Source organism: Haliotis asinina, chromosome 3 (assembly GCF_037392515.1).
Source record: "Haliotis asinina isolate JCU_RB_2024 chromosome 3, JCU_Hal_asi_v2, whole genome shotgun sequence".
Taxonomy (NCBI): domain Eukaryota; kingdom Metazoa; phylum Mollusca; class Gastropoda; order Lepetellida; family Haliotidae; genus Haliotis; species Haliotis asinina.
Window position 1 is genome coordinate 4,759,220 of NC_090282.1, and position 25,549 is coordinate 4,784,768.

Below are 25,549 nucleotides of genomic sequence, written 5' to 3' on the forward strand. Positions count from 1 at the left end.
CACTTTTATGCTAAATTAAATTGTATGTCATGATTCTGACGTTTTCTTTTTGGATACAAGTTGTCCTACAATCAACAATACTTACAAACTTATACTGTAAACAGCCAAATTTTCACGACGGTTTAATTTTTGCAAACTTCGCGTCAGACTTCATGATGCGAGAATAAGAACACGCGATAATATAGATATATCATACACTCTATTCAGTCAACAACACAAAAACAATACAGGTGTCATTGCTCAATCACATGTCACCGCTGGGCTAATCTGGATTAATACGGCTCAATCATGTTCTAGTTTTATTGCTCTAACACCTAATTAAAAAGGATTAATTCTGAAATCAGTGACATTAATTTGTTGTTAGATCACTTCGCAAATCTGTTTACTTTATAATGGCTCAGTGGTCACGCACCTGCGTGTCGTGTAAAAACATTCAGAGACGCCCCTGTAACTAGATCACCTCGCGAAAATAAGGAGCCGCGAAAAGGTTTAGTGACCATCACTCGCGAAAATTTAAAGGCACGGAAATAAGACAGTTTACGGCATCTCATCTCCATCAAGCAGACTGTTAACTCTATACAGGTGCTGAAGGATCCCCATATGTTTGCGGCATCCACCATCAGACGAGCCACAGAGCTGCGGGCACCATTCTTGCAGTGCCTCAAGTACTTCCACACCATCTCCCTTGTGGAACTTCAAGGTAGGTCCAGATTTGCTGTCTGTCTCACATGAGGAACTTTCACACCATCTCCCTTGTGGAACTTCAAGTTAGGTCCAGATTTGCTGTCTGTCTCACATGAGGAACTTTCACACCATCTCCCTTGTGGAACTTCAAGGTAGGTCCAGATTTGCTGTCTGTCTCACATGAGGAACTTTCACACCATCTCCCTTATGGAACTTCAAGGTAGGTCCGGATTCGCTGTCTGTCTCACATCAAGAACTTTCTTGCTATCTTCCTTTTGGAACATCAAAGTAGGTCCAAATCTGCTGTCTGTCTCACCTCATACAATCTCTTTTGTTGGGACAGCTTACTACACTTTAAGGCCATATGCAGATATGTTGTGATACGAGGGGATGTCAATAAGTTTTGAGCCCTGCATAGAAAAACACAAAATATTGGTATGAACCACATTTATTTTTCAACTTAGTCCCCTTGTAAGTCAAGACACTTGTTCCATCTTTTCTGCCAGAGACTGATGCCATCTCTGTAGAAGGCGCCATTTTGGTCCTCAAACCAAGCCTCAGTAGCAGCAATAAGCTCATTATCATCCTGAAATCTATGACCACGCAAGTGTTTCTTGAGATTTGGGAACAAATGGTAATCACTTGGTGCCAGGTCTGGAACGTAGGTGGGATGCAGCAAGATTTCGTACCCGCATTCCTGAACAGCAGCGGCTGCAACGCGAGAGGTGTGTACTGGAGCATTGTCTTGATGTAGAAGAATACCACGTCTCATCTTGCCCCGGCGCTTCTCCTTGATTGACTGTCGTACTTGCCTCAACAAGTTAGCGTAATATTCCCCATTCTTTCTTTTGGTAAGTAATCTGTGTGGATGACGCCTTTGCTATCCTAGAAGACTGTCGCCATTACCTTCTGCACTGATCTGGAGGCTTTGAAATTTTTGGTCCTGGGAGAAGTGGCATGTTTCCATTCCATGGATTCTTGTTTGCTCTCAGGATCATAGTGGTGGATCCAGGTTTCATCACAGGTTACTAGCTTAAAGTGAAAATCTTCTTTATTCTTGTTGTATCTGGTTAGCATGGAGTTGCTTATGGTGACCCTTGTTTGCTTCATTTCATCTGTAAGCATTCTTGGCACCCATCTTGTTCACACCTTAGACATGACGAGATGTTCATGAAGAATTGTCTCCATGGATCTGTGTGAAATGCCTGTGGTCTCCTCTAACTCGTGGAGTGTGATTCGACGATTTTCCAGCACAAGTCTATGCACTCTGTCAATGTTGCTTCTTGTTGGGCGACCTGGACGGGGGTCATCTTCAAGACTCTCTCTACCATGCTTAAATTCATTGACCCATCGTTTGATGGTAGCAGATGAAGGGGAAGACTTCCCATAAACTGCTGAAACTTTCTACAATGTTCTTCGCCGAGTTTCCTTCAAGAACTAAAAACTTAATTACTGCTCTATACTCAATTTTATTCATTTTCACTGCCGTGAGGGGGGTCTCTTTCCGTCAATGTGAGCTGTTCAATAACTTCTGAGAGTAGGATACCAAAACTTGTCGTACCATAGGCTGTGACACCTGGGTATGAAAAATGCTCAAGGCTCAATTTTTATTGACATCCCCTCGTATCACTGAAATACTGTTCACAGGAAATTTGGACCAGACTTACTCACTTCAGGGCAACGGCCAGGAGTCAGTGTTTGGTTTGGGAAGAATCATAATGTTGTTTTGCACCTGTACTGTTTTCTGCTTATTAACAGAAAAAACTCTCTTCATGTACTTGATTGTTCCTTCACTTTAAAATTGCCCTACAACAGGAGAATTTAAGTTTGATTGAAAAACGTGTGCTTAAATTAGGTTTGGCTCAGCACGTCTGAGTATGTGATGGGAAATTGAGATCAGTTGCATACTGACAATTGTTGTTGGTGTTGCAGGAATGATGCCACCAGACTCCCATGCCACCTATGACATCCACCTCGTGCAGGCTGTGCAGGGCCTGAAGGAGCTGTCCAAGGACTTGGTGGCAGGTCAGTGTTCTACACTTTGTGAAGTTGTCCTTATATATTTGTCGTCTGATCCTTCAAAACTGGATTAGTTGTATGAGTAGATGATATTTTTCATTTCACAACATTCTTCTATTGTGAATCCATTGTTATGGGTTGCCAGAATGTCAGCGAGATTCTGGATAACAATTTGTCCTCAGTAGCCTGTGCTGGAGGGTGTTCAGGTAGCAAGTCCTAACAAGTCTCCTCTCTTCACAGATATCTTTGTGTCGTACTGTGAGAAGAATGCACCTGAGGACAAATCCAACAGGATCATCATACACCCCTCTACTGTGTGCAGGGACTTGGAGAAGGCAGATTATAAATGGTAAGCTATGCCTGAAACCTTGTGAAAGGCTTGTGTTTCAAGTTCCTACCATACTAACTAGTCTTACACTAACCAGGCCAAGCTTACATCAACCAGGCCTACACTAACCAGGTTTACACTAACCAGGCTTACACAAACCAGGCTTACATTAACCAGGCTTACACTAAGCAAGCTTACATTAACCAGGCCTACACTAACCAGGTTTAGACTAACCAGGCTTACACTAACAAGGTTTACACTAACCAGTCTTACACTAACCAGTCTTACACTAACCAAGCTTACACTAGCCAGGCTTGCATTAACCACTTTTACACTAACCAGGCTTGCATTAACCAAGCTTACACTAACCAAGCTTACACTAACCAGGCTTGCATTAACCACTTTTACACTAACCAGGCTTACACTAACCAGGTTTTCATTAACCAGGCTTACACTAATTGGGCTTACACTAACCAAGCTTACACTAACCAGGCTTACACTAACCAAGCTTACACTAACCACTTTTACACTAACCAAGCTTACACTAACCTGTCTTACACTAACCAGACTTGCACTAACCAGGCTTGCATTAACCACTTTTACACTAACCAGGCTTACACTAACCAGGTTTTCATTAACCAGGCTTACACTAATTGGGCTTACACTAACCAAGCTTACACTAACCAGGCTTGCATTAACCAAGCTTACACTAAACAGTCTTGCATTAACCACTTTTACACTAACCAGGCTTACACTAACCAGTTTGCACTAACCAGGCTTGCATTAACCACTTTTACACTAACCAGGCTTGCATTAACTCATTAAGGCCGAGAGCCGCATATATGCGGCAAATTAATTAGCTTCTCACAGCGAGAGCCGCATATTGGGGGTAATAAAAAGCACCTCTTATTCAGCGAGAGCCGCATATTGGGGGTTATGAAAAGCACCTCTCATTCAGCGAGAGCCGCGTATTGGGGGTTTTACATTTTAAATTCGTACTGTACCTATAATGTCAATCAATTTAGCAGTAATGATCAAAGATTAGCCTTTCTTACGAGAGAGGTTACTTTCTGTGTTAATCAGAAGAACTATTAATGTGTTTTGATAACAATTGCTTGCAATGTCGGGGGCTTATACAGGCAAATGAACACACATCTGCGAGAAAAGGGATTATGAGATGTTGTTACAGGAGGTACGTGTTTGTTATTCGTCACTGGGAGTGAATACTAAGATACTATGTTTGCACATTGATTGAATTAACGGTGACAAGGTTACAAAACCTTCTTCTAAATTAAATCATTCATTCATTCGTTGTAATAGTTCATATAATGAATCGTAGACATAAATAGCAATACTGTATTACACTCATGTTCATATAGATTTGAAATAAACAAAGTTACTAATTTAGACCTAATTCATTTGCGACTATTGATTTTTAAAGTTGACAATAATACAATAATCGAATATGAAGTGATAACTCTTGCATCTACTCATAATATACATATATAGTTCACATAAACCATACAAAGGTAACTGGGGTATTTTGTTCAAGATGTTTCATGCTTATTTGAAACGTGATTTTTCAATGCAATTTACATAAACATTGTGTAAGAAACGTTTGTATTTGATCTCTGTAATTATCTTATCCAGTGTAATGATCACGTGTATCAGATCCATCGTCAATAAAAGGAGGATAATATATCAGTTACGGAATTGATGCGTATAATCATTCAATCAGACAACACTAAATGAGATATGTGAACACCTCTTTCAACCTCAAAATAACAGCCTCTGGCCGAATGCATGTCAAGGTAAACTTTTGTCCCGTGACAAGTGTAAAACAAACTAATGCGCTGTTACATCATTGGACAACCTGTTTTCTGGAGTCACGCCCATTGTCAATCTTCTGAACCTCGTTTGCTTTCAAAACAAATATAAGTATGCCTATCTTCATAAATATTTGGGGAGATTCAACTTCAAGTGTATACATCACGATAAATCAGTATCGTCTTACTTTTTTCAATTCTATAATACATGTACTTGAATTATGATATTTATTCGTAACAATGTGCTGATTATATTGAAATGTTCAGCAAGCCATTATGTTTGATGTACAAGTAGTGTGCGCAAAATGTATATGCAAATAAATACTATCTCTACTCAATGGTTGGACTGGGTTATCCGGGGTAAAAATAATCGGATTGTAGCGCTTTGAGCGCTTCAAAGAAAAATAAACTCATCAAATTGCTTGTTAGTTCTACATGTACATTTTAGGCATCCTTACGATTATGTATGTTCACGATACACAAACTTTTCATGACAGCTTCAGAAATTTAGCCCACGCCCAATCACCTGTCATTTCCAATGTGACAGGTATCTCATGATACGATTGGTCATAGATAACAAATCAGGGAGTATATTTAACAGTTAAGATACAAAACGACCTATTCGGGAACTTTGATGATGCCCATCCCATGACCCTTTGTCTTATGTATGTGCAAGGAGTAGCATTATACAATATGTGTGCATGTATGTTCGTGCGATTAGGTATAAATCTAGATTAACCAAAGCGACAAACTGTGAATCTGTTATATGTAAAACTAGCTTATTAGTACTTTCCCTAAAATATTCAGTATACACTAGCAATGTATCAGCGAAAACGCTTCTTTCATAGATTATTAGGCATGTGCCATTGACTGCCATCGTCTTTACTGCCATTGACATAGATGTTTTGAACAATTTAATCTCAGACAATGATATGAGAGGGACATCATTTGGTTTAAGTATGTCTTACATACAAAGAATCCAAACATGTGTGAAGAAAGACACACTTACATAATCCCTTACTTTATTTGCTATTGAATGTTTCTTGACACCTCTCTGTAATTATCACGTGTAGCAACTAATTCCGTTGATCCATCATCAGTAAAAGCAGGATAGCATATTAGTCATGGTATTGATACCCTTGCGTATCATCATTCAGACTAGAGTAATAAGATTATTTAGCGCTACTTTTGGTCTTGAAACAACAGTCTCCGGTAGAATTTATACGTAGCCACGCCCCTACTCCCTTATTGAACGGACTGTCACTGGACAAGCGTAAAATAAACATGTGTTGTTATTTTGTCGGACAACCCATTTGATGGTGCTACGTATACTTCATTCTTTGTACTGTATATGCACAAATGGGTGCAATCTGGTGAACCTTGATAGCGATACGATATCAGACAATACACAAATTGTTACATGATAGTTAGAATATACAACCAAAACACAACATATCCACTGGTCAACAATACAACAAAAAATCAATGTATCCAATCTGGGTGACCAAACGTGCCCTTCAGAAATTTAGGCCCCGCCCCGTCACATTGCCCTTCCTTTTTGACAGGTTCTCACGATACGATTGGTCAAAGTATCAGCCAATATAATGAGTAACTGAGATATAATGCGTTACATTCAGGATATTTTATCCCATCACATGACAGGAAGCTTTGTTTAGCATCGAGTAATGATAAATGTATCATGCAGTATGTATGTGTATGAATGGTGATGCATGTTTGCAGTGTTAAGTTAAGTTGAACAAAGTGACATACTATAAATCTCTATATGCTCCATGTTACTTACACACCTATTGATACTTTCCTTGAAATAGTCAGTAAGCACAAGCAATGTATTGGCAAAAAATGTAGACCATTATAATGCAAGTTCCCCCCCCTCTCTCTCTTTTTAAACTCTATTATAAATAATAGATTATAATTCAGTCAATACGATGAGAGAGACAGGAGGAATTTGTATATTTGTTCATCTCGTACGTTGATAGGTGTTGACCGCGTAGGTGTTGATAAAAATACAGCACACACTGGCAAAGGGGTATAAGAGACATATGTAATATTACATGAAATGCTGTAATATATGTATTCACATCGGCCTCTTTTCCATTTACATCTTTACGACACAATTAAATAATCAGTACTTGTTTGTGAGACTAGACAGTTTCCTGTCATATCCGAGACCTGCGAGGGAAATCAGGCATGATTAGCACTAATTAGCCTCGTCGCAGCAATCAGGCAGTCAGCGAGGGGTGCCAGGTGTTGGGCAGTGGAGCGGCTCCAGGGCTTAATGAGTTAACCAAGCTTGCACTAACCAGGCTTACACTAACCAGGCTTGCACTAACGAGTCTTACACTAACCAGGCTTACAATAACCTGTCTTACAGTAACCAGTCTTAAAGTAACCAGGCTTACACTAACCTGTCTTACACTATCCAGTCTCAGACTAACCTGTCTTACACTAACCAGGCTTACACTATCCAGTCTGACACTAACCAGCCTTTCCCTAACCTGTCTCACACTAACCTGTCTCACACTAACCAGTCTTACATTAACCAGTCTTACACGAGCCAGTCTTACACTAACCAGCCTTTCACTAACCTGTCTCACATTAACCTGTCTCACACTAACCAGTCTTACACTAACCAGTCTTACACGAGCCAGTCTTACACTAACCAGCCTTTCACTAACCTGTCTCACATTAACCTGTCTCGCACTAACCAGTCTTACACTTACTAGTCTTACACTTACAGTCTCACACTAACCAGTCTTACACTAACCAGTCTCACACTAGCCAGTCTTACACTAACCAGTCTTACAGTAACCAGTCTCATACTGGCATGTTTGTTTGTTGACTACTATTTACCACTTGTGTTGCTGAGCCATTTTCTGTAGATATTTGTGTAGACAAAAGTTTATAATAACTTTGTATTATTCATCAAAACTATTTTTAAGGAAAAGATGTTAGTCTGCTATTTTCTGCCATGAAATGTAGTTCTGTAAATGAGGGGAACATTGCACAGTTCTCCTAATCTGACAGACTTCTATACACAATGACTCCTCTAACAGCAGCAGACGTAACATACTCCACAGGTGTAGCAGCCTATCCTCCTTCCACAGAGTCATCCAAATTCTCTACCTGTCACATATCCATGCTAAAATCTGAAAGTTCTGATCATCTTAGCACTAATTTTGTTTTGTGGAACTGGGCCTGCATGCGGCAAACAGCCTGATTCCTTGTGGATCTTCTTTTCTCTCCAGCTGGTACCAGGAAGAGTCCCACAAGTACACCACAGATGAGATGGCCAAGGCGTTGATGGATGCAGGAGTCATCCTTGTCTTCATATCCAACGAGTATGTGAATGATGATAGCTGCTGTAATCTGTTCAAGTATGCCCGTCTGACACTGCGGAAACCCATCATCCTGGTTGTGGTGGGATCTGGCATGGAGTGGAAGTCCAGCAGACTTGGAATTCTGCTGGCTGATGAGGTGAGAGGAGCTAGAAATAGTACTGGCACTTTCACTTCTGGACAAGGGTGTGTGTTCTTCACCCCTGGGCCCTTCACTTGTCTGCAGGTGTATGCAGGAGTGCCAGTGATGATAATCTTCTCTGATTGTCTGCAGGTGTGTATGTGAGCAAGTCAGTGATGCTAATCTTCTCTGATTGTCTGCAGGTGTATGCAGGAGTGCCAGTGATGCTAATCTTTTCTGATTGTCTGCAGATGTACGTGGGAGTACCGGTGATGCTGATCTTCTCTGATTGTCTGCGGGTGTATGCAGGAGTGCCAGTGATGCTAATCTGCTCTGATTGTCTGCAGGTGTATGCAGGAGTGCCAGTGATGCTAATCTTCTCTGATTGTTTGCAGGTGTATGCAGGAGTGCCAGTGATGCTAATCATCTCTGATTGTCTGCAGATGTACGTGGGAGTGCCGGTGATGTTGACCTTCTCTGATTGTCTGCTGGTGTATGTGAGCAAGTAAGTGATGCTAATCTTTTCTGGTTGTCTGCAGGTGTATGTGACTATGCAGCAACCAGAGAGGTACAAACACAAGTTTGATGAGTTGATGAAGGTGTTGAAGGTCAGGGTGAAGAAGGAGAAGCAAGATCAGAACTTCCCACCATGTTTCATCAGCTACTGCTGGCAGAACTCTGCTGAGGCCGTTGCAAAGGGCACTAGGTGAGATGTCCATGCTCTTATAATCATTGTCTTACAGCTGTAAAATGTTTCATGATCTTAGGTTCATCCTTTGATGCTGTTTTGTCCTAAAGGATGAAGAGGTCCTTTCTCAGACATGTCTTTGCAGTAACTGTTTGAAGTCTTATATACTGAACCACAAAAGAAATGTCGCACCAATAGTGGTTTCGTAAAGCACACACTTAATTCACTCTAATTAACAATCAAAACGGAGGATTGAGTTCAAACTTGACAATTATGGTTAAAACGTTTTCAGAATCATATTTAGAGTTTACACAACCAAAATCACCAAAAATGGTACCATTAAGTTGAAACAAAAACTCAGTATAGTGTGTGGCCTCTGTTGGCATCAATGAAAGACTTTTGACCTGGTCAATGTTGCGAGCAGTTGTCACATCATTTCCTCATCCGCGACCAAGATTCTGAAACACCAATGCCAGTTTCGAAGCTGAGTCGCCAACTGCAGTCTGTCTTGCAGTGATGAGTGGGGAGGACAGGACTACGATATGGTCCTTCACAGCAGAGGTCTCTTCCGCAGGAAACGTCAATGTGCTGTGTTAGCACTGATGGCTCTGTTTATAGGCCCAATGGTCGGGCATTTCTTTACATTGCTCTGGGGAAGTGACCCTGCAGATATTGGTGCACAATCTTGTCAGTCTTGCCATTGCGATGTCACTGAAGGTCGCCCACTGCATGGATGGTCTTGGATGCTGTCAGTGACCACTCCTACAGTTGGTAGATTCTCCTGAACATTAAATTGATTGACTGTCTGGCCAACATGCTTTTGTCCCAAGACTTGGTTCCTCTGATCTCTCATTCATGCCATGGCGATTGTGTCAAAGCAAAAATGATTTTAGGCAAGTTTGCAACTCGCTTTCATGCGTAGGGTTGTCACAATATTCACATACATTTTATTTCACAAGTGTCATATGGAACCTTTTACCACGTTTCAATTTTTAGGTGCATTTGGTCAATGTGCTGTCTCATGAGAAAATCTACTAATGTTGGTAATGACTATCATCCTGGATTAGAAAACATGTTTATAAAATGATACAGTCACACTAAAAACACCATTTTGTAATAACAAAATCTTGCATTTGGATTTTTAAAGTGATATTTCTTTAGTGGTTCAGTATACATTTAATATGAAAGAGAGTTTTATGGATGTCAACTTCTCTATGATGAAGAACACAACATTTTGGTGTATCCTTACTCCTTCATCAGGTGAATGAATAGTATGAAGCAGAGACCATATATGTACATGTAAATATGACGTTCTTCACTTTGCTGTGTATGTATACAATTTGAAAGAGACATAGAAACCAAACTCTGTTGTTTCATCATTTTCTTGAATCTGAGGGTGGGTTTTCATGTTCCAGCTGTTAGGAGAGGGATGGATACTTGATATGTGTGCATGACACAGTGTCTACTAAGGCACTGCAGTATTTCACATTTGTAACTCTCCAGGCATTCCAGAAAACTTTGGTCATGTTGATAGCACCCAGCTTGCCCTGATTTCGATTCTTGACATTGTAGTTGTGCTCAAGTGTTCCAATCTGGTTGTGGTCTAAGACCTGCAACACAGAGGGCTTTTCTCTACTTCACTGGAATGCTGTCGAAGCAAACTCGCTCACTTACATGAATAGCCTCTCCTCAGATATAGATGTTACTTTGTTTTTGTTCAGATCTTCAGAAGGTGCTGTTGGATATGGTGATCCACGAGCGATAAAGAAATACCTTGACGACCATGGAGTCCAGTGCTGGTTGGATGTTGAGCGAGTTGGTCTGGTTAGTGGCAATCAGCAGCAACAACAGCAGCAGTTCATCATAAATATCTCTTATTACTTAATCACTACATTTATAGTGCTGATAACTTCAAGATTAATATCCTGTGGGTGTGGAAGCAGCAATGCTTTAACACAAACAATAAAAGGAAGTTCATTTCAATCTGGGCATCGCCAAATACAGTTTTGGCACCTTACTGTCAGGGAAAAGGTTTTGTATGTTTTGCAACACTGCCAGAATGTATAATGCGTGGTGCCTAGACCCTACCTGAAAAATGTATGTGGTTGTTCCCTGAGGATTTTATTCCCTCTATATGTGGTCTTTCAGCATGGCCTGTTTGAGGATATTGCTGAGGGTCTCCTGAATGCTCGGGCTGTGATTGTGTGTGTCTCAGACCAGTACGCTGAGTCAGCCAACTGTGCCATGGAGTTCCGCTATGCAGCCAATACCCTCAAGCTGCCTGTTGTCCTTGCAGTGGTGGGGACAGGAAATGCCTGGAGAGCCTCAGAGGTCAGTTGTCATGGATACCTTTTGTTTTAAGGAATGGATGTGGTATTCTAAAAAAAAAGTATATAATAGAGACATACTGCTGTCAGCAGTGTGAGGTAGGCATGATGGCTGCAGTATGTTAGATCTTGAGATGAGACATAGGAAAACAGATGGTCATGTTGTATATTTCTACCTCTTGGTGTTATAGATTGGTGTGCTGTCCCTGAAATACCCCATTGTCAGCTTCCAAGAGAACAACCAGAATGCCTTTGATAAACTCCTCAGTATTGTCAAGGAAACTCTGGCTACATCCACCATCACTTTCACACCCAAACAGAAAATGGACAAAACCAACGAGCAGCAGAAAGACCTGTCTTACCAGGTGGGTGATGGTAGTAAACAACATACTTGATACCTCCTTAGCACATTGTTTGGTGATGGTAGTAAACAACATACTTGATACCTCCTTAGCACATTGTTTGGTGATGGTAGTAAACAACATACTTGATACCTCCTTAGCACATTGTTTGGTGATGGTAGTAAACAACATACTTGATACCTCCTTAGCACATTGTTTGGTGATGGTAGTAAACAACATACTTGATACCTCCTTAGCACATTGTTTGGTGATGGTAGTAAACAACATACTTGATACCTCCTTAGCACATTGTTTGGTGATGGTAGTAAACAACATACTTGATACCTCCTTAGCACATTGTTTGGTGATGGTAGTAAACAACATACTTGATACCTCCTTAGCACATTGTTTGGTGATGGTAGTAAACAACATACTTGATACCTCCTTAGCACATTGTTTGGTGATGGTAGTAAACAACATACTTGATACCTCCTTAGCACATTGTTTGGTGATGGTAGTAAACAACATACTTGATACCTCCTTAGCACATTGTTTGGTGGCTAGAATGGGTATTGACCACATTGTGTGCCTTCTGTCAACCAGGAGCTATGTGAACTGGCACAGAGGAAGTTCCTGCGACAGATTGTGCAGTATGCCGAGGAGCAGGACATCACAGCACCGTATCCTAGACTCTTCCTCATCGACTTCGTGAAAGATGAACCATGTATGTAAAGTATCAATCAAGTTCCTGTTCCTGCACTCAGGTTGTCAGACCCATTGCTCATAATATCAGAGTACCACAGTGTCAAATCAACTGTTCCAGGGTGAAATGTTTTATGTGATTTACTAGAACCTTAAACTTTGACCTGCAGACTGGTTTTATGACTTCGAAACAGGGACTGCTCAGTAGCAGAACAAGGCTTGCATGGTGCACTCTTGGAAGGGTCATGGCGTTGATCCACCCCAGGTCCTTGTTTAGAGATGTGATGATAACATTGATGCAAGAGAATTTCACTGGGACATATTTAGGTCAATTGTCACTGTTACTTGGATTATTGTTACTTGTGGCAGTGGTGGGGTAGTCTTGTGGTTGAAGCATTCACTTGCCATGGCAAATGCCTGGGTTCGATGCCGAAGACATGGGTGCAGTATGTTAAGCCCATTTCTGGTGACCCCTGCCATGATATTGCAGGAATATTGCTAAAAGCGAATTAAAACTGAACTCACTGACACTGTTACTGGAGGTCTCAGTTACTGTTCTTCACGTAGGTCATCAACTGATTAAGATTACCTTGTTAAGATTTATTGCTCAAAATGCAAAGAGCACAGTTATTGCTTTGCAGAGTTGTGCATTCTGGGTCATCATTTTGATCCCTGTATTGTAAAGCTTGTGGTGTTACATGTACACAGTACATAGAGCCGTATGTGGATTTTGTGTGTGTACTACAGCAACTGGTCAGGACAACCCTCAGGAGACGTCTGAGAAGGAGACACCCCTCACACAGGAGACACAGGCCTTAGCACATCACAGCAGCAAAGACTTTCTCAAACACCCACTCTGTATCCATATTCTCTGTGAACATGACGAGGTGAGTGCTTGGGGGGGTGTTTTCATGAAGTCTAGGGGTGTATGTGGGTGTTATGACATTTATACCCCTCATCTCATCATACATACCCAACAATTGTTCCTGCTGTAAATACAGATGGAACAATGACATTGTATTACAGAATTCCTGTCATGATCATGTTGTCATGATAGCTCCAATCAATATTAAGATGCTTATCATATTCTTCTTAGAATTGACCTGTTTTTAGAATACCACACTTTTGTGACTTGTTCATGTTTTTGTTGGATTGCTGACTCATCACAGTATAGCCTGTTGTATCCCCCTACCTGCAGGGATGGCACAGTTGTGGGGAGCCTCTTCCCCTGGTGTTCAACAACACCAGCCTGGAGAAGTGTGTGCCGTACATCGCCAGAATCACCGCCATTGCTCAGTACAGCAAGAAACTGGTCCTCAATTGTCTGGCTACAGAGGCAGGACGCGAGTTTATCAAATGGGTGGAGGAGGTCAGTACTAGCTCACTACTTAGTGGAATGTAGTATTACTTGTTCTATAATGTCCATTAATATAGGAGCTTGTATGAAAGGTACAACAAAATATATGTCATATGGTTTCAAATCACCAACTATGAATTGTGACACAGAGAAGTTGATATATTAGTCCTCAGTATCTTGTATAGGTGTACATCATGACAGTTTTATTCATACAGCTTTTGATTTATGTTTGGTGTGTTTTTTTATAAAAGAGGCACCTTATAGCATTTCTACCAAATATGCCAGGTTAAGGGTTGATGTGATAACACATGATGTGCCGGTTAAGAGTTGGATCCTCAGGGACAGTGGTAACATTGAGAGGGTTATGCTCCTCCTCCCACGTGTTTGTTACAAGATATCTGCGTTATTCAGAGCCCCCTGGTGGTGGACTCCTCTGACTTCTGCCAGATCTATCAGGACATCAGACAGGAGGCTATATTGGCAGACCCAGATAGAGCCATGGGCAAACTGGCTAGGTAAGTTCATGGACAATGTTGGTCATCATACCTCATGTATCAACCAGTGTATAGGAACAGAAGTGACGTGATCTCTCTAACCGTGCATGCACAATGAATCCCAAACCTTTTACTTCAAGCGTCTTACCTGTCAGACGTGATTTTGTTTGATTACACTATTTTGCTGCTTGCTTTGTATTAAAGTTGTTTTTTGCTCTGGTAGGTATGGTTTTTCTACCTTTTGCCCTTATTGGTGGTGAAGATAACAGTAATTTATTTTCACTTACCTGGCTACCTCGTGTTTTTCGACTCGCAGCGATATCTCCTAGTTTCCATGTTGTTCGTCCATTTTTCCTTGTACATGTTGGTAATGTTGGACCCCAGTCCATCTTCTTTGCCAGTGTGTGTTGTTGTGCATGTAACATTGCTTAAATGTCCATTTGTCACTAGTTTTTTACGCTCTGCGTAATTCAGTGGGGGCAACCATTTTGGTCGTGTACTCTCTGCTGTCTTGTCGCTAGGGCGTGCTCATTTTTTCTGCAGGGGTGTTACTCCATTTTTCTGCTGTAGGCTTTTTTTTTGTTTAAACCAAATTCCTTTATGGCGCTTTTTCACTTAAGTTATTTGTTTGTTTCTCTGCGTGTTGCAGCCTTGTTATGACCCAGCAGTTTTGCACACTCTGCAAGGTGCAGAAGTCCCCAAAAGATCCCCAGCCACAGTGTCCGCACTGTGCTACTGTTAATTGTACTTTTGATGATCGATACCATCATTGTTCATCTCTCCATATTCAGGAATTCAAGGCCTATCTGTCAGCAAAAAGGAAACGATTCACTCAGAGGAAAAGGAAAATGTCTTCCCCTGCTTCATCTCTAGGATCATGGTCATTGCTTGCTAGGACGCCAGACAACCACCCATCACCATCGACGACTCCGGCGCCTCCGTTGATGCTTCCTCTACCTCCTACAGACCCGACACCTTTGCCACAGTACTCCTCGGATTCTTTTGTCGATCTCTCTCACCCTGAGATGCAGAAGCTTTTGAGAACTCTGTTGCGACCAAGCGCTGATCCAGCACCATCACTGGCATTGCTGTCTACTCTGTCATCTACTCTTCCAACGCCGACACCTGTGGCTTTCTACAGCAGCAATGCCTACACCTGTTCCGACGTCAAGGCCATTGCCACTTCCATCCACCACTCCATTGTCAGTGCCTACACCTATACCATCACCTATGGGGTCAGCACACACCTACCGCTACACTCTCTAGGGAAGAGATGTTACAACAACAACTTATGGAAGAGCTTGGTAGTTGCTTAGAAGCAGAACGCTCCTGGCATGATAGATGGTCTCGCTCCAGTACTCCCAAGTCCCGTCGACGCTCCAAGAGCCCTAATCGCCGTCATCATCGTCGTTCACGATCCAGATCGTTCTCTCCTCGTCGATCGTCGGACAAGGATAGGCGTTCCAGATCGCTGGCTTACTCCAAACATGTACACTGTTCTCGTTCCCAGACACCGCCATCTTGCCGTTCATATTGGTTCTGATGGCATGGATGATCAGAAAGCTATTCGCTTTTCACCAGAATTACTGATTCCTCCACATCCGATTGTTGCGGATGTGATTGCTTCTCTTCATACAGACTTTGCCACAATCAAGGCACCAGAGTCTATGAAGGGCGACTGTAAGATTCACAGCTAAGATTTTGCCAATAACAGCTCATGACGAATCGCTTAAACGCCTGGCTAGTTCTCCACAGAATTCATACAGAGTCCAGGACTCCAAGATATTGGCCATTGTCTCAGAGTTTAAGTGTATGCTTAAACCCATCTCAGCTTTAGCTTCGGCTATGTCGGCAACCGCCTGGGACCTCAGTGAAGACAAACGCCTCTTGAGTGGATCATCTCTCGACGCTGTTCCAGTGACAGGGGAAAGTATTATACGACTTGTTGGCACATCTGAGAGCAGCTCTAGCTATGACTACGGCAGTTCGGCATTCAGGCTTCCTCGACCCCTGTATTTGGCAGGAAGAATTTAAACGCAAGCTATTAAGGGAGCCCTTTTCATCACGTTATCTCTTCAACAACATGATCCCTGAGGTATATAGACAGCACGCGGAGTTGACTAACATGGAAGTGTCGTTTTCAACTTTTAAAGCTCTAGGATCTGCTTTTCGTGCCATTCAGCCTCTAGAGGAAGCGGGAAATGCCATTACATCCCGATACACGAATCAGTACGTTCAACATTCGACACGGCCGTGGAAGGGCCGACAATGATGGACAGCGCCATGTGCCTCAGCGTACCCGGGAGCCTCCTACCACGCCAAGTAGGGGCAGAGACAAGCGCCCCTACTCAGCTCTCTGAAGATTTGGTCTTGTGCGAATGGGACCTCGTCCCGATTCGACCCACTCCTGTAGGCAGGAGACTAGGGATCTTCTGGAGAAACTGGATTTTTCTAGGGGATCCATTTGCTATCCAACATACTTCGGACCAGTTACAAGCTCCCCATTACCGTGTCGCCGCCTGTGACAACAACGCACTAGTCACGCATATACTCTCCAACCCAAAGCGTGCTCTTAGCCAACAGCGTTCAGACCCTATTAGGCAAGAATGCTCTAGAGACCCTGGGGTTCTACTCACCCATCTTCCAAGTGCCCATGAAGGATTCTGGGAAAATGAGAATGATTCACAACATGGCAACATTCAACAGGCTGTACCTTCAGGATCTGCCGCACTTCCACATGGTCTCCTTAGGACAACTTTGTGCCAAGCTCGGCCCCAGGTCTTGACTAGCCAGGACACCTATCTACATGTTCCAATTTACCAGCCGTACAGGATGTTCCTGTGCTTTGTATTCAACAACCATCACTACCAATGGAAGATACTCCCATTTGGCATTCCTACAGCCCCGTGGCTATTCACCCTAATCACAACACCCATCACCCGGTTTCTCCATCTCCGGAATGTGGATTTCGACCCATACATAGACGACCGTCTCCTCAATCATCTTGATCCTCAATCAGTACACAAACAGTTGGCATCTCCTCGAGCAACTGGGGTGGATTGTCAACAGCAAGAAATCCCATCTGGAACCATCCTAGGAGTTACTTTCATCGGAGGCCTGTTCATGACACACTCCAACCTTGTCAGAATCCCACCAGCTCGATTGGAAAAGACAACTGCTTTCTCAGCTAATGACCCTCAGGGAGTGGCAGTCCTTGCTAGGCCTTCTCACATCCGTTGCAGCGCTTTCACCTCCCTCACACACAGGCCCATAATGAACGTCTCAGGTTCCCTCTACCTGACCATCTTCACCAGTATCTTCGATGGTGGACTCGAGAGTCACACGTTTGCGTTGGCGTCTCCTTGACAGACTTGAAACACTACCACAAACTTTTTGTTGATGCCTCCCTTCAAGCTTGGGGCACTCACCTCAACGGTCAGACGGTCTCAGGGCTGTGGCACATCAACAGTCTGGAGTTTCAAGCAGTGATTCTCGCTGTTCAGCATTGGATGTCGATTTTGTGGAGCACATACATCTGACAACTCCATGGTCATCTGGGTGATTCGGAATCAATGCACCACAAGATCCCAGCAGCTGTTGGACGAGATGTTTCAGCTGGCCAACATTCTCGACGACAGTAACATTCGAGTTCAAGTTCGCCTCATCCCAGGCAGTCTAAGTAAACCTAGTCTCAGTGTATTTTGTTACGCTCCACCACTGAGTCTAACAAAACCTAGAAGAAGGTCGCGTCAGGTAACCTTTGAGCGACAAATGGCCGTCCAATCAAACGTGAGACGGTTAAATAGATTTAACCAATCAGACAACAGCTGCTATTTAGGGATCGGAGGGACCTTCAAGATATTCATGTCACTGACACAGATCTCTCCAGAAACAAAAATCCTCATAAAACACAGTTATTTGACCTGCAGTATATACCCTTTTGGGTTTCTGTTGACATGGTTACCATTTGCTAATATTTCCGCAAGATAACATCCTTGAATATTGCCAAAAACACTATTTTCAGCGACTGTTTACTCTCTGTTGTCATGGTTGTATGTACGCCGTGTGCATCACCCGGAAACAATCGTATGCTAAATATCATTCGGAATCGTTTGGGTACGAACCTTTCGAGATAAAAAGTTCAGAAGGTATGTGCGAACGTCCACTTTTGCGATTTGGTAAGCTGTGTTCTGATTGGTCAGTCTCAAAGGTAACCTGACGCGACCTCCATAAGGTTTTTTTAGACTCAGTAGTGGAGTGTAACAAAAAGTACTGAGGATAAGTTTACTTACACTGCATCCCAGTTGCCCTCTCCAGACCAGGCAGACCATCACCAGCAGAGTGGATGCTGTACCCGAAGGCTTTTTGTCTGTTGTGTCAACAACACGGCCAGCCGCTCATCGACTTGTTCGCGACACATCTCAACAGCCAGCTTCCCTTGTACGTTTGTCCCGTACCAGATCCACAGGCCTGGGCGATCGACGCCATGTCCATGTCGTTGGAGGGGCTGGACAGTTATGCGTGGTGGTGGCCAAGATCAAGCAGACCCACCAGATTCATCTGCTTTTGCTCGCGTCCTGGTGGCCCCGGCCAGAATGTGGTTCCCCGATTTGCGCTGTCACGCGAAAGGGACCCACTACCGCTACCAGATTGGCCACAGCTACTACGTCATCTGCACAGTCATCTTCCGCATCCCGATCCGGTGAGGTTTCTTCTACACATCTGGACCATCTGCAGAAAGCCCTGAGAGCTAAGGGTTACTCTACTTGGGTGGCAAAGGTTATTGCTCTGACGCACCGGGTATCTACTAGATGTCTTTATGATATCAAGTCATCTTCTCCTTTGAGAAGTTTTGTACACTCAAAAAACAGAATCCTTTAACAGTACCTCCTCAGTTTCTTATGGAATTTTTCCTCTACTTGAGAAGGTCCAAACATCTTTCAGGCAGTACCATTACAACGTACTTATCGGCTCTTAATTCCATCTAAGCAGTCAAGTGTGACCAGGTGTCCAAGGTGCCGGAACTCCTCGCCATGTTGAAGGCATTTAAGCTGGAGGATCAAAAAGTTTCATCCTCCTGCTTGGGATTTGAATGTTGTTTTAGAATATCTCCTTGGCCCTCCTTATGAACCTTTGTAGAAGACTTCATTTGAGAATCTTTCGAAGAAGACAGTTTTCATTTTGGCGTTGGCCACTGCTGCAAGGGTCAGTGAGATCCATGCTCTGAATGTAACCCGAGTGAAGTTTGAACAAGCTCATCATGGCCGGGTTTATTTAGGTCTTCTGTGGGATTTCATCGCCAAGAACCAGCTCCCTGGACAACCGGACAGATTATTCTCTATCCCTCCGTTGTCATCCATTCTAGGCCCTCAGAACTCCGATGAGCTGCTTCTTTGTCCAGTGTGGGCATTGAAATTGTACATCTCCAAGTTATCATCGAGAAGACGGACTCGTAAAAGACTTTTCATCCCAACTATTTTGGCTGTCTACGATGCAAAACACTTTCCACAACCGTCAGCCAACAACCTGCATGAGATTTGGGCCTTAGCATCAACCATTGCTCTGCACAGAAACTGCTCTGTACCATTGATTATGGAGGGATCCTCCTAGGTGTTTGCAGGCCACTACCTTCGGGATGTAGCAGTTGAAGATGTGGAGGGTTTCCAGTCTTTCAGTCCGTTGGTGGTGGCCCATAAGCCCTATGATAAGGTAAGTGAAAAATTCATTAAAATCTAAATATTTTAGATATTTAGATACGTACGTTACCATAGGGAGGTTACGCCCACCTAACGCTAGATGTTTTCCTCCCCACTCTTGACTTCTTCAGACTTATTTCTTTTCAGTAAAAGTGAAGTTTTGGGATTCTTCGCACATGTGCAGTTGGGCATATACACTAGTTGATACATGAGGTAGCCATTCAGTAGAATGGCGTATCAAGGACTGTCTGATCTCTTTTAAGCTATGCTTGAGGTAATATGCATAAGCCCTATGGTAAGGTAAGTATTTAAATATCTAAAATATTTAGAATTTAATCATTTTAAAAATAATTGTCAGAGTATATCATCCTCCAAATGAAAACTCCTGTTCTAGAAGATGGTTTCAGCACAATTTCAACAATATTTTCAGATTTTTTTAATAGCATTATGGGAAAATGTATCTGCCTACACGTTTCACTATCATGTTGATTGATAAGCATACAAATATAGGTTATAACTACCAACCAGGGAAAACATTTGACGTACACCACAATGCCCATGACTTCAGGACAACCATCCAAACATATTTTCCTATCAGAAGTTTCTGATATTTGCACATTCATTTTCCTCAGAAATTGTCAATATATCTAGAAAATTTAAATTTGCAACAATATTACAGTCAGTCAGTCATGTGGTTAGTTCACATGTACTTGAAATGGTTGTGTGTTTGTTTCCTTTAGATGTCACCTACCCAATGGAAAGACAGTTTGGCTGTGTGAAGAACACCGGAACAAGATGCGAGTGACTGTATTGAGCGATGAGGCGGCAGTGACCTCTCACGCGTCAGGTGACCTTGGACGGGTGGACTACATGCTGGAGGCTATGAAGGAGCTGGACATGAGGGCAGTGCCTGCTGGCATACGCAGCCTCGCAGTGGATCAGAAGGGAAGAAGGACAACACACACAGGAGGAAGCCATGGTAAAGTAGTACAAGCTGTACAACATCACTATTTCTTTGCCATGACCTTGAATATTTGCGAGGGTATTTTTAAGATACTGAAATTTCTGATATGAGGTTCTAACAGCCTGAGTTTTAATGATGGAAACTAGCCATGAATACATGTAGTTCCAAATGTATTCACGTCAAGACACTTTTGACAATGCTTTCTATCTTGTGATGCAAGTATTGTCTTTGACAATAAGACAGTTACTATTATGTTTTCAATATTACAGTATATGCAAAAGCAATATTGTTTTTATTCATGTCTGCCACCAAAGTGGTAAATGTCTGACATCTGCCTAACGGCAGGATTTCATCTCATGTAAAGTTTAAGGTAATTGGTGTTGACCTGATAACAGGGTTCCAAATCATGTTAATTATATAAATGGAGTACATAAGGCTCATCAACAGCTCAATCTGACCACACTACTGACCTAGATTTCTCAGTGTAAGCTTTGTGTACCCCTATTGGCTAGTATTTTTGACATTGACTATGTTTTTCCCACTCCAGTGCGCGAGGCGTCCTGTAGCCAGGACGATGTGGATGGTGTCAGAGGAGACCAGGAGAAGCCAGAGGAAAGGCCATCAAGTGATGCCTCTGACACATCCCAGGCATCCAGTCAACAGTCAGCAGTGAGCCAGTTGTCACAGTCAAATGCATCTCCAGCACTCAGGTCTCTCAAAACACGAGGAACAGCTCGACGTCCTCGTATAGGAAACAAGACGAAGAGTAGAGCCTGCACTGTCATGTGACAAGGGTCATCTGACAAGGGTCATGTGAAGAAGTCTTTCAGTTATTCAGTAGGTCTCCCAAGGCAAAACTAGATTGTTTCATGTAAACTTTATCTTCAGTAATATGATGATATTGTGGTATCTTTTCTGAAAAGTACTACCTTTAATTGTTCTCTACATTCATCAACAAGCTGTTTATATTAGATCCTTAACTGATCTTACTTTCTTTAGCTGAGCACTTGGAGGATGAACCTGGATGCATACCGATGAATGTGTACCCAAGGGTTTTCCTCAGAATTGTTCTGAATGATTGTACAGATCCAACGTAAATGTTGTTAATCATTGAGAAATACACAAGTGCAATGTCATTCACCTACTTTCTGAAACAAACTAATCTATACAATTGTGTTCCTTTAGCTCTGTGCTCTGTAAGTTGTTGAAAATTTGTCAGCATTTAAACAATATTGACCAAACTGTTGCCAAACTGTTAATGCATTCATTGTTATCCTGATGTGCTGTTGTTACATAATGTGCATTTGGTTTGGTCAGTAAGTGATTAAATACCAATCTTTTAAATGTGTTTCTGAATGTTCTGAATTCTGACCACATATCTATGACAACTCAAATATCTCCACACACAGTTCATGTCTGGCATATCACATGACTGTTTCCATGGTGACAGCAGTCCTATGTCAGTGTGCAGCTGAGAGCTATGTTATGTATTTTATTCATGGAAGGTAACCGATATCAAGATGACTGATATGAAATCAAACAGTGTGATCTTCTCCTTAATAAGCTGGGCAACATCTGCGATAGTAGAAGTTGTGATTCATGTGCACACTGTCAGCACTAGCTATGCACAATCATGATAGATGTATCTTAGTACTTTCCTGATGTACAAACGTTTATAGAATGCATGTTTATATTACGTGTATTAGTGTGGCATAATTAACATGATATACTCCATATATCCTTGGACAAGTGGGTGCTAGGGAATTACACCATAGAACTTTGCAGGCCATTGTGATGTCATTGGCTACTATGACATCAGAATATTGAGTGACATCAATAATGCCTGTAGTTTTTACTGTGAAGACTTAGGCTATTACTGGTTGTTTTGAAGTATTTGATGTCATGAGACATTTCAGACATGAATTTATATGCCATTTTTACATAATATTCTACATACAGTCAAACCCCGTTGTGTCGAACTTGTTGGGTCCAAGGGGAAAGTTCGACTTATCCGAGTGTTCGACACATCCGTCAGCATTGAAAAGACCAAGAACCAACACGACCACGTTGCTTAACACATCGTTATTTTGCAGTAGGATACACATACGAACAATATATCTTTGCAATAAACGTTTTCGGCAGTATTGATCTTTAAATTACAACATATACAAATGTAAATCAATTCAATCACTTTATTCGTCATGGCAAATAAATATGCATACAAAAAGATAAGAACAAGAATAATTTAACAAACTCACAAGCGATCCCATTTAGTTCAGCGATCCAGTTATCCCCCCGGGCTGATCGGGTCCTTCGCTGAATCGCTCTGCCATGTTACTAACCGTACTGGTTAAAAAATTCATCCTACACCTTAAATACTAAACTAAAAACAAAACATCAATTTAGATAATCCAACTCCGTTTTCCTCACTTCTCATTTTGTATTTTCAAGGAAATCGCATGACCGCTAACATAGACTGTCACTGACAACAACATGCGCCATTGTTTGTTTAGAGATATCCTGTCGGTCCGTGATCAACGTGTCACTGGTAACAACTTAATTATGGTTAATTGTTTGAGTAAAATTCAGTTGGTAAGTGTGCTGACAATGTGTGTATAGATGCGTAGTTAAACATGTCACTTGAGTCCGTTAATCGTTACTTTTGATCTTTAGGTAGCACGTTTATGAGGATGACTTCCGATTGCGCGACTGAAGTTTTCAGTTGCAACAACCAGCTTTGACAGTTCGAGACAAAAGGGTAAATTTGTACTTGTTAGAACCTTTGGGGACCCTAAAATGAGTTCGACACAACCGGGAATTCGACACATCTAGTTTGACATATCAGGGTAAAAATAATGATAAATACAAGGAAATCGGCAGGGACCGAGATGTCAGTTCGACACATCCGAGAATTCGTCTCAACCGAGTTCGAGACAATGGGGTTCGACTGTATCTTTACATTGTGTTGAGATGTGAGATGATGAAAATGTTTATCCTTTATTTTACATGCTATATCTATAGATCTGTACATCAAAACAATTTTTTCGTCATATATTATGGTTAGGCCTTGTGATATGTGATTAGATTTTTGGCCATTATTAATAAATTATTTGATTTCCGTCCATCCTAGCCTCAAAAGACATCCCTCGCTGTGATATAAACCTCACTCACTCACTCACGCACTCACTCACTCACTCACTCACTCACTCACTCACTCATCACTTCTTGGTCTGTTTAAACCTACATGCCTTCTGTCATTTTTCATGTTTTATGAATTTAATACTGGGACTACATTTCACCTACCATTTTTTTGGCCATTTGTTGTGACATCTGATTCAGAGCCACAGCCAGCAGAGGTGCACCTGGGGTTGTTCTGCTCTACCTTCTGGATGAGGCAGTGGCATCTTTGTCCTGTTCAGTACCTCACCTTCATCACAAGTTCCTGAGACAACATGATACATTCATAACAATGTGTCTTCCTTATCTAGGTGATATTAAGTTCTTGATAGTGTGATATTTACATCTCAGCCCAATATATTTTAAATGTAATCTGTATGTTTGGCCTCTCATCACCAAATATCAAAGTATTTTATGCTCATAAAACCTTGTGAAATATCAGTCTTCATACATTAAATAATAGGACATTTGTTGAATGTTCAGGAGGTTCATAGTCATGACATTGGCATGAATATTTTCAAACAAAATTTATCAGTGTAAGTTTACAAATAACTAGTGCACAATGTTTAAAGAGCCAGAGAGAAAACTCAGAGTCAGACTCTCATCTTTTGATTGTCTCTTGATTACAAAAGTTGCTTTTATCAATTCTACTTGTTCCGTCCATGTTGACAACCTCACAGATTGTTGTGTATTTATCAGGCTCTTCATTCCTGCAGCTAGCATTCCTGTGATATTCAGTATTTTGTTCCTCTTAACTCTACAGAATGAAGTGACAGGTTTGATATTGATGTTATATTTACTAGTAACAGTACTAGAATAAAGTAATAGAATCTGTACTTTACCGTTTGTTTGTTGTTTAATGCCGTACTAAACAATATTCAAGCTATATGGCCACAGTATCTAAATAATTAAATCAGGACCACACAGTCTAGTGATTAACAGCATGAGCATCAACCTATGCAAATGAGATACAAATATGTGTCATCCCAGTCAGTGAATTTGACCACCTATCAATCAACCAATTTCTTCATTCAGTATAAAAGCCAACAGCCCATGACCGATGGGAGTTCCTGAGTAATACAGCTTCTTTGATATATCTTGCAATGTTCAACATAATGTTAATGTTTATCTTATTACATGTTAAAAGAGTTTTAAACTTGAACATAGTTGGTGGATTACAATAACATCTTGGTATATATTTTGATCTGAGATGGTCATACAATGGACATTTTAGAAGGAGGTGGTATTCATCTTCTATACAACCTAGCGCACAAAATGTACATTATCTATTACAGCAGACGATGCCGCACCGTCTACCAATATTGACCATTAAAGGGAGCTCACATATACGTAATAGACATAAAAGCCTTCTGTATTCTCTTTCTGGGGTAGCACACAAGTAATATTCAGTTGACAATGGGGATTTATACTCCTAATAATTACATAATTTACTTGAATCACAAATTCTA

General features: G+C 41.7%; 1 protein-coding gene across 1 annotated transcript in view; it reads left to right on the top strand.

Moving 5' to 3' along the window:
- Window positions 1–21,692, top strand: part of LOC137279159 (uncharacterized) — a 92,226-nt gene extending 70,534 nt beyond the window's left edge. The window contains exons 50-63 of the mRNA XM_067811639.1: window positions 583–700; window positions 2,617–2,709; window positions 2,944–3,052; window positions 8,124–8,352; window positions 8,874–9,040; window positions 10,744–10,846; window positions 11,171–11,353; window positions 11,541–11,714; window positions 12,294–12,414; window positions 13,140–13,279; window positions 13,591–13,761; window positions 14,161–14,264; window positions 20,680–20,926; window positions 21,459–21,692. Coding sequence (XP_067667740.1) covers window positions 583–700; window positions 2,617–2,709; window positions 2,944–3,052; window positions 8,124–8,352; window positions 8,874–9,040; window positions 10,744–10,846; window positions 11,171–11,353; window positions 11,541–11,714; window positions 12,294–12,414; window positions 13,140–13,279; window positions 13,591–13,761; window positions 14,161–14,264; window positions 20,680–20,926; window positions 21,459–21,692 — 2,193 coding nt within the window. The remainder of the gene's footprint in view (window positions 1–582; window positions 701–2,616; window positions 2,710–2,943; window positions 3,053–8,123; window positions 8,353–8,873; window positions 9,041–10,743; window positions 10,847–11,170; window positions 11,354–11,540; window positions 11,715–12,293; window positions 12,415–13,139; window positions 13,280–13,590; window positions 13,762–14,160; window positions 14,265–20,679; window positions 20,927–21,458) is intronic.
- The last annotated feature ends 3,857 nt before the right edge of the window (window positions 21,693–25,549 follow it).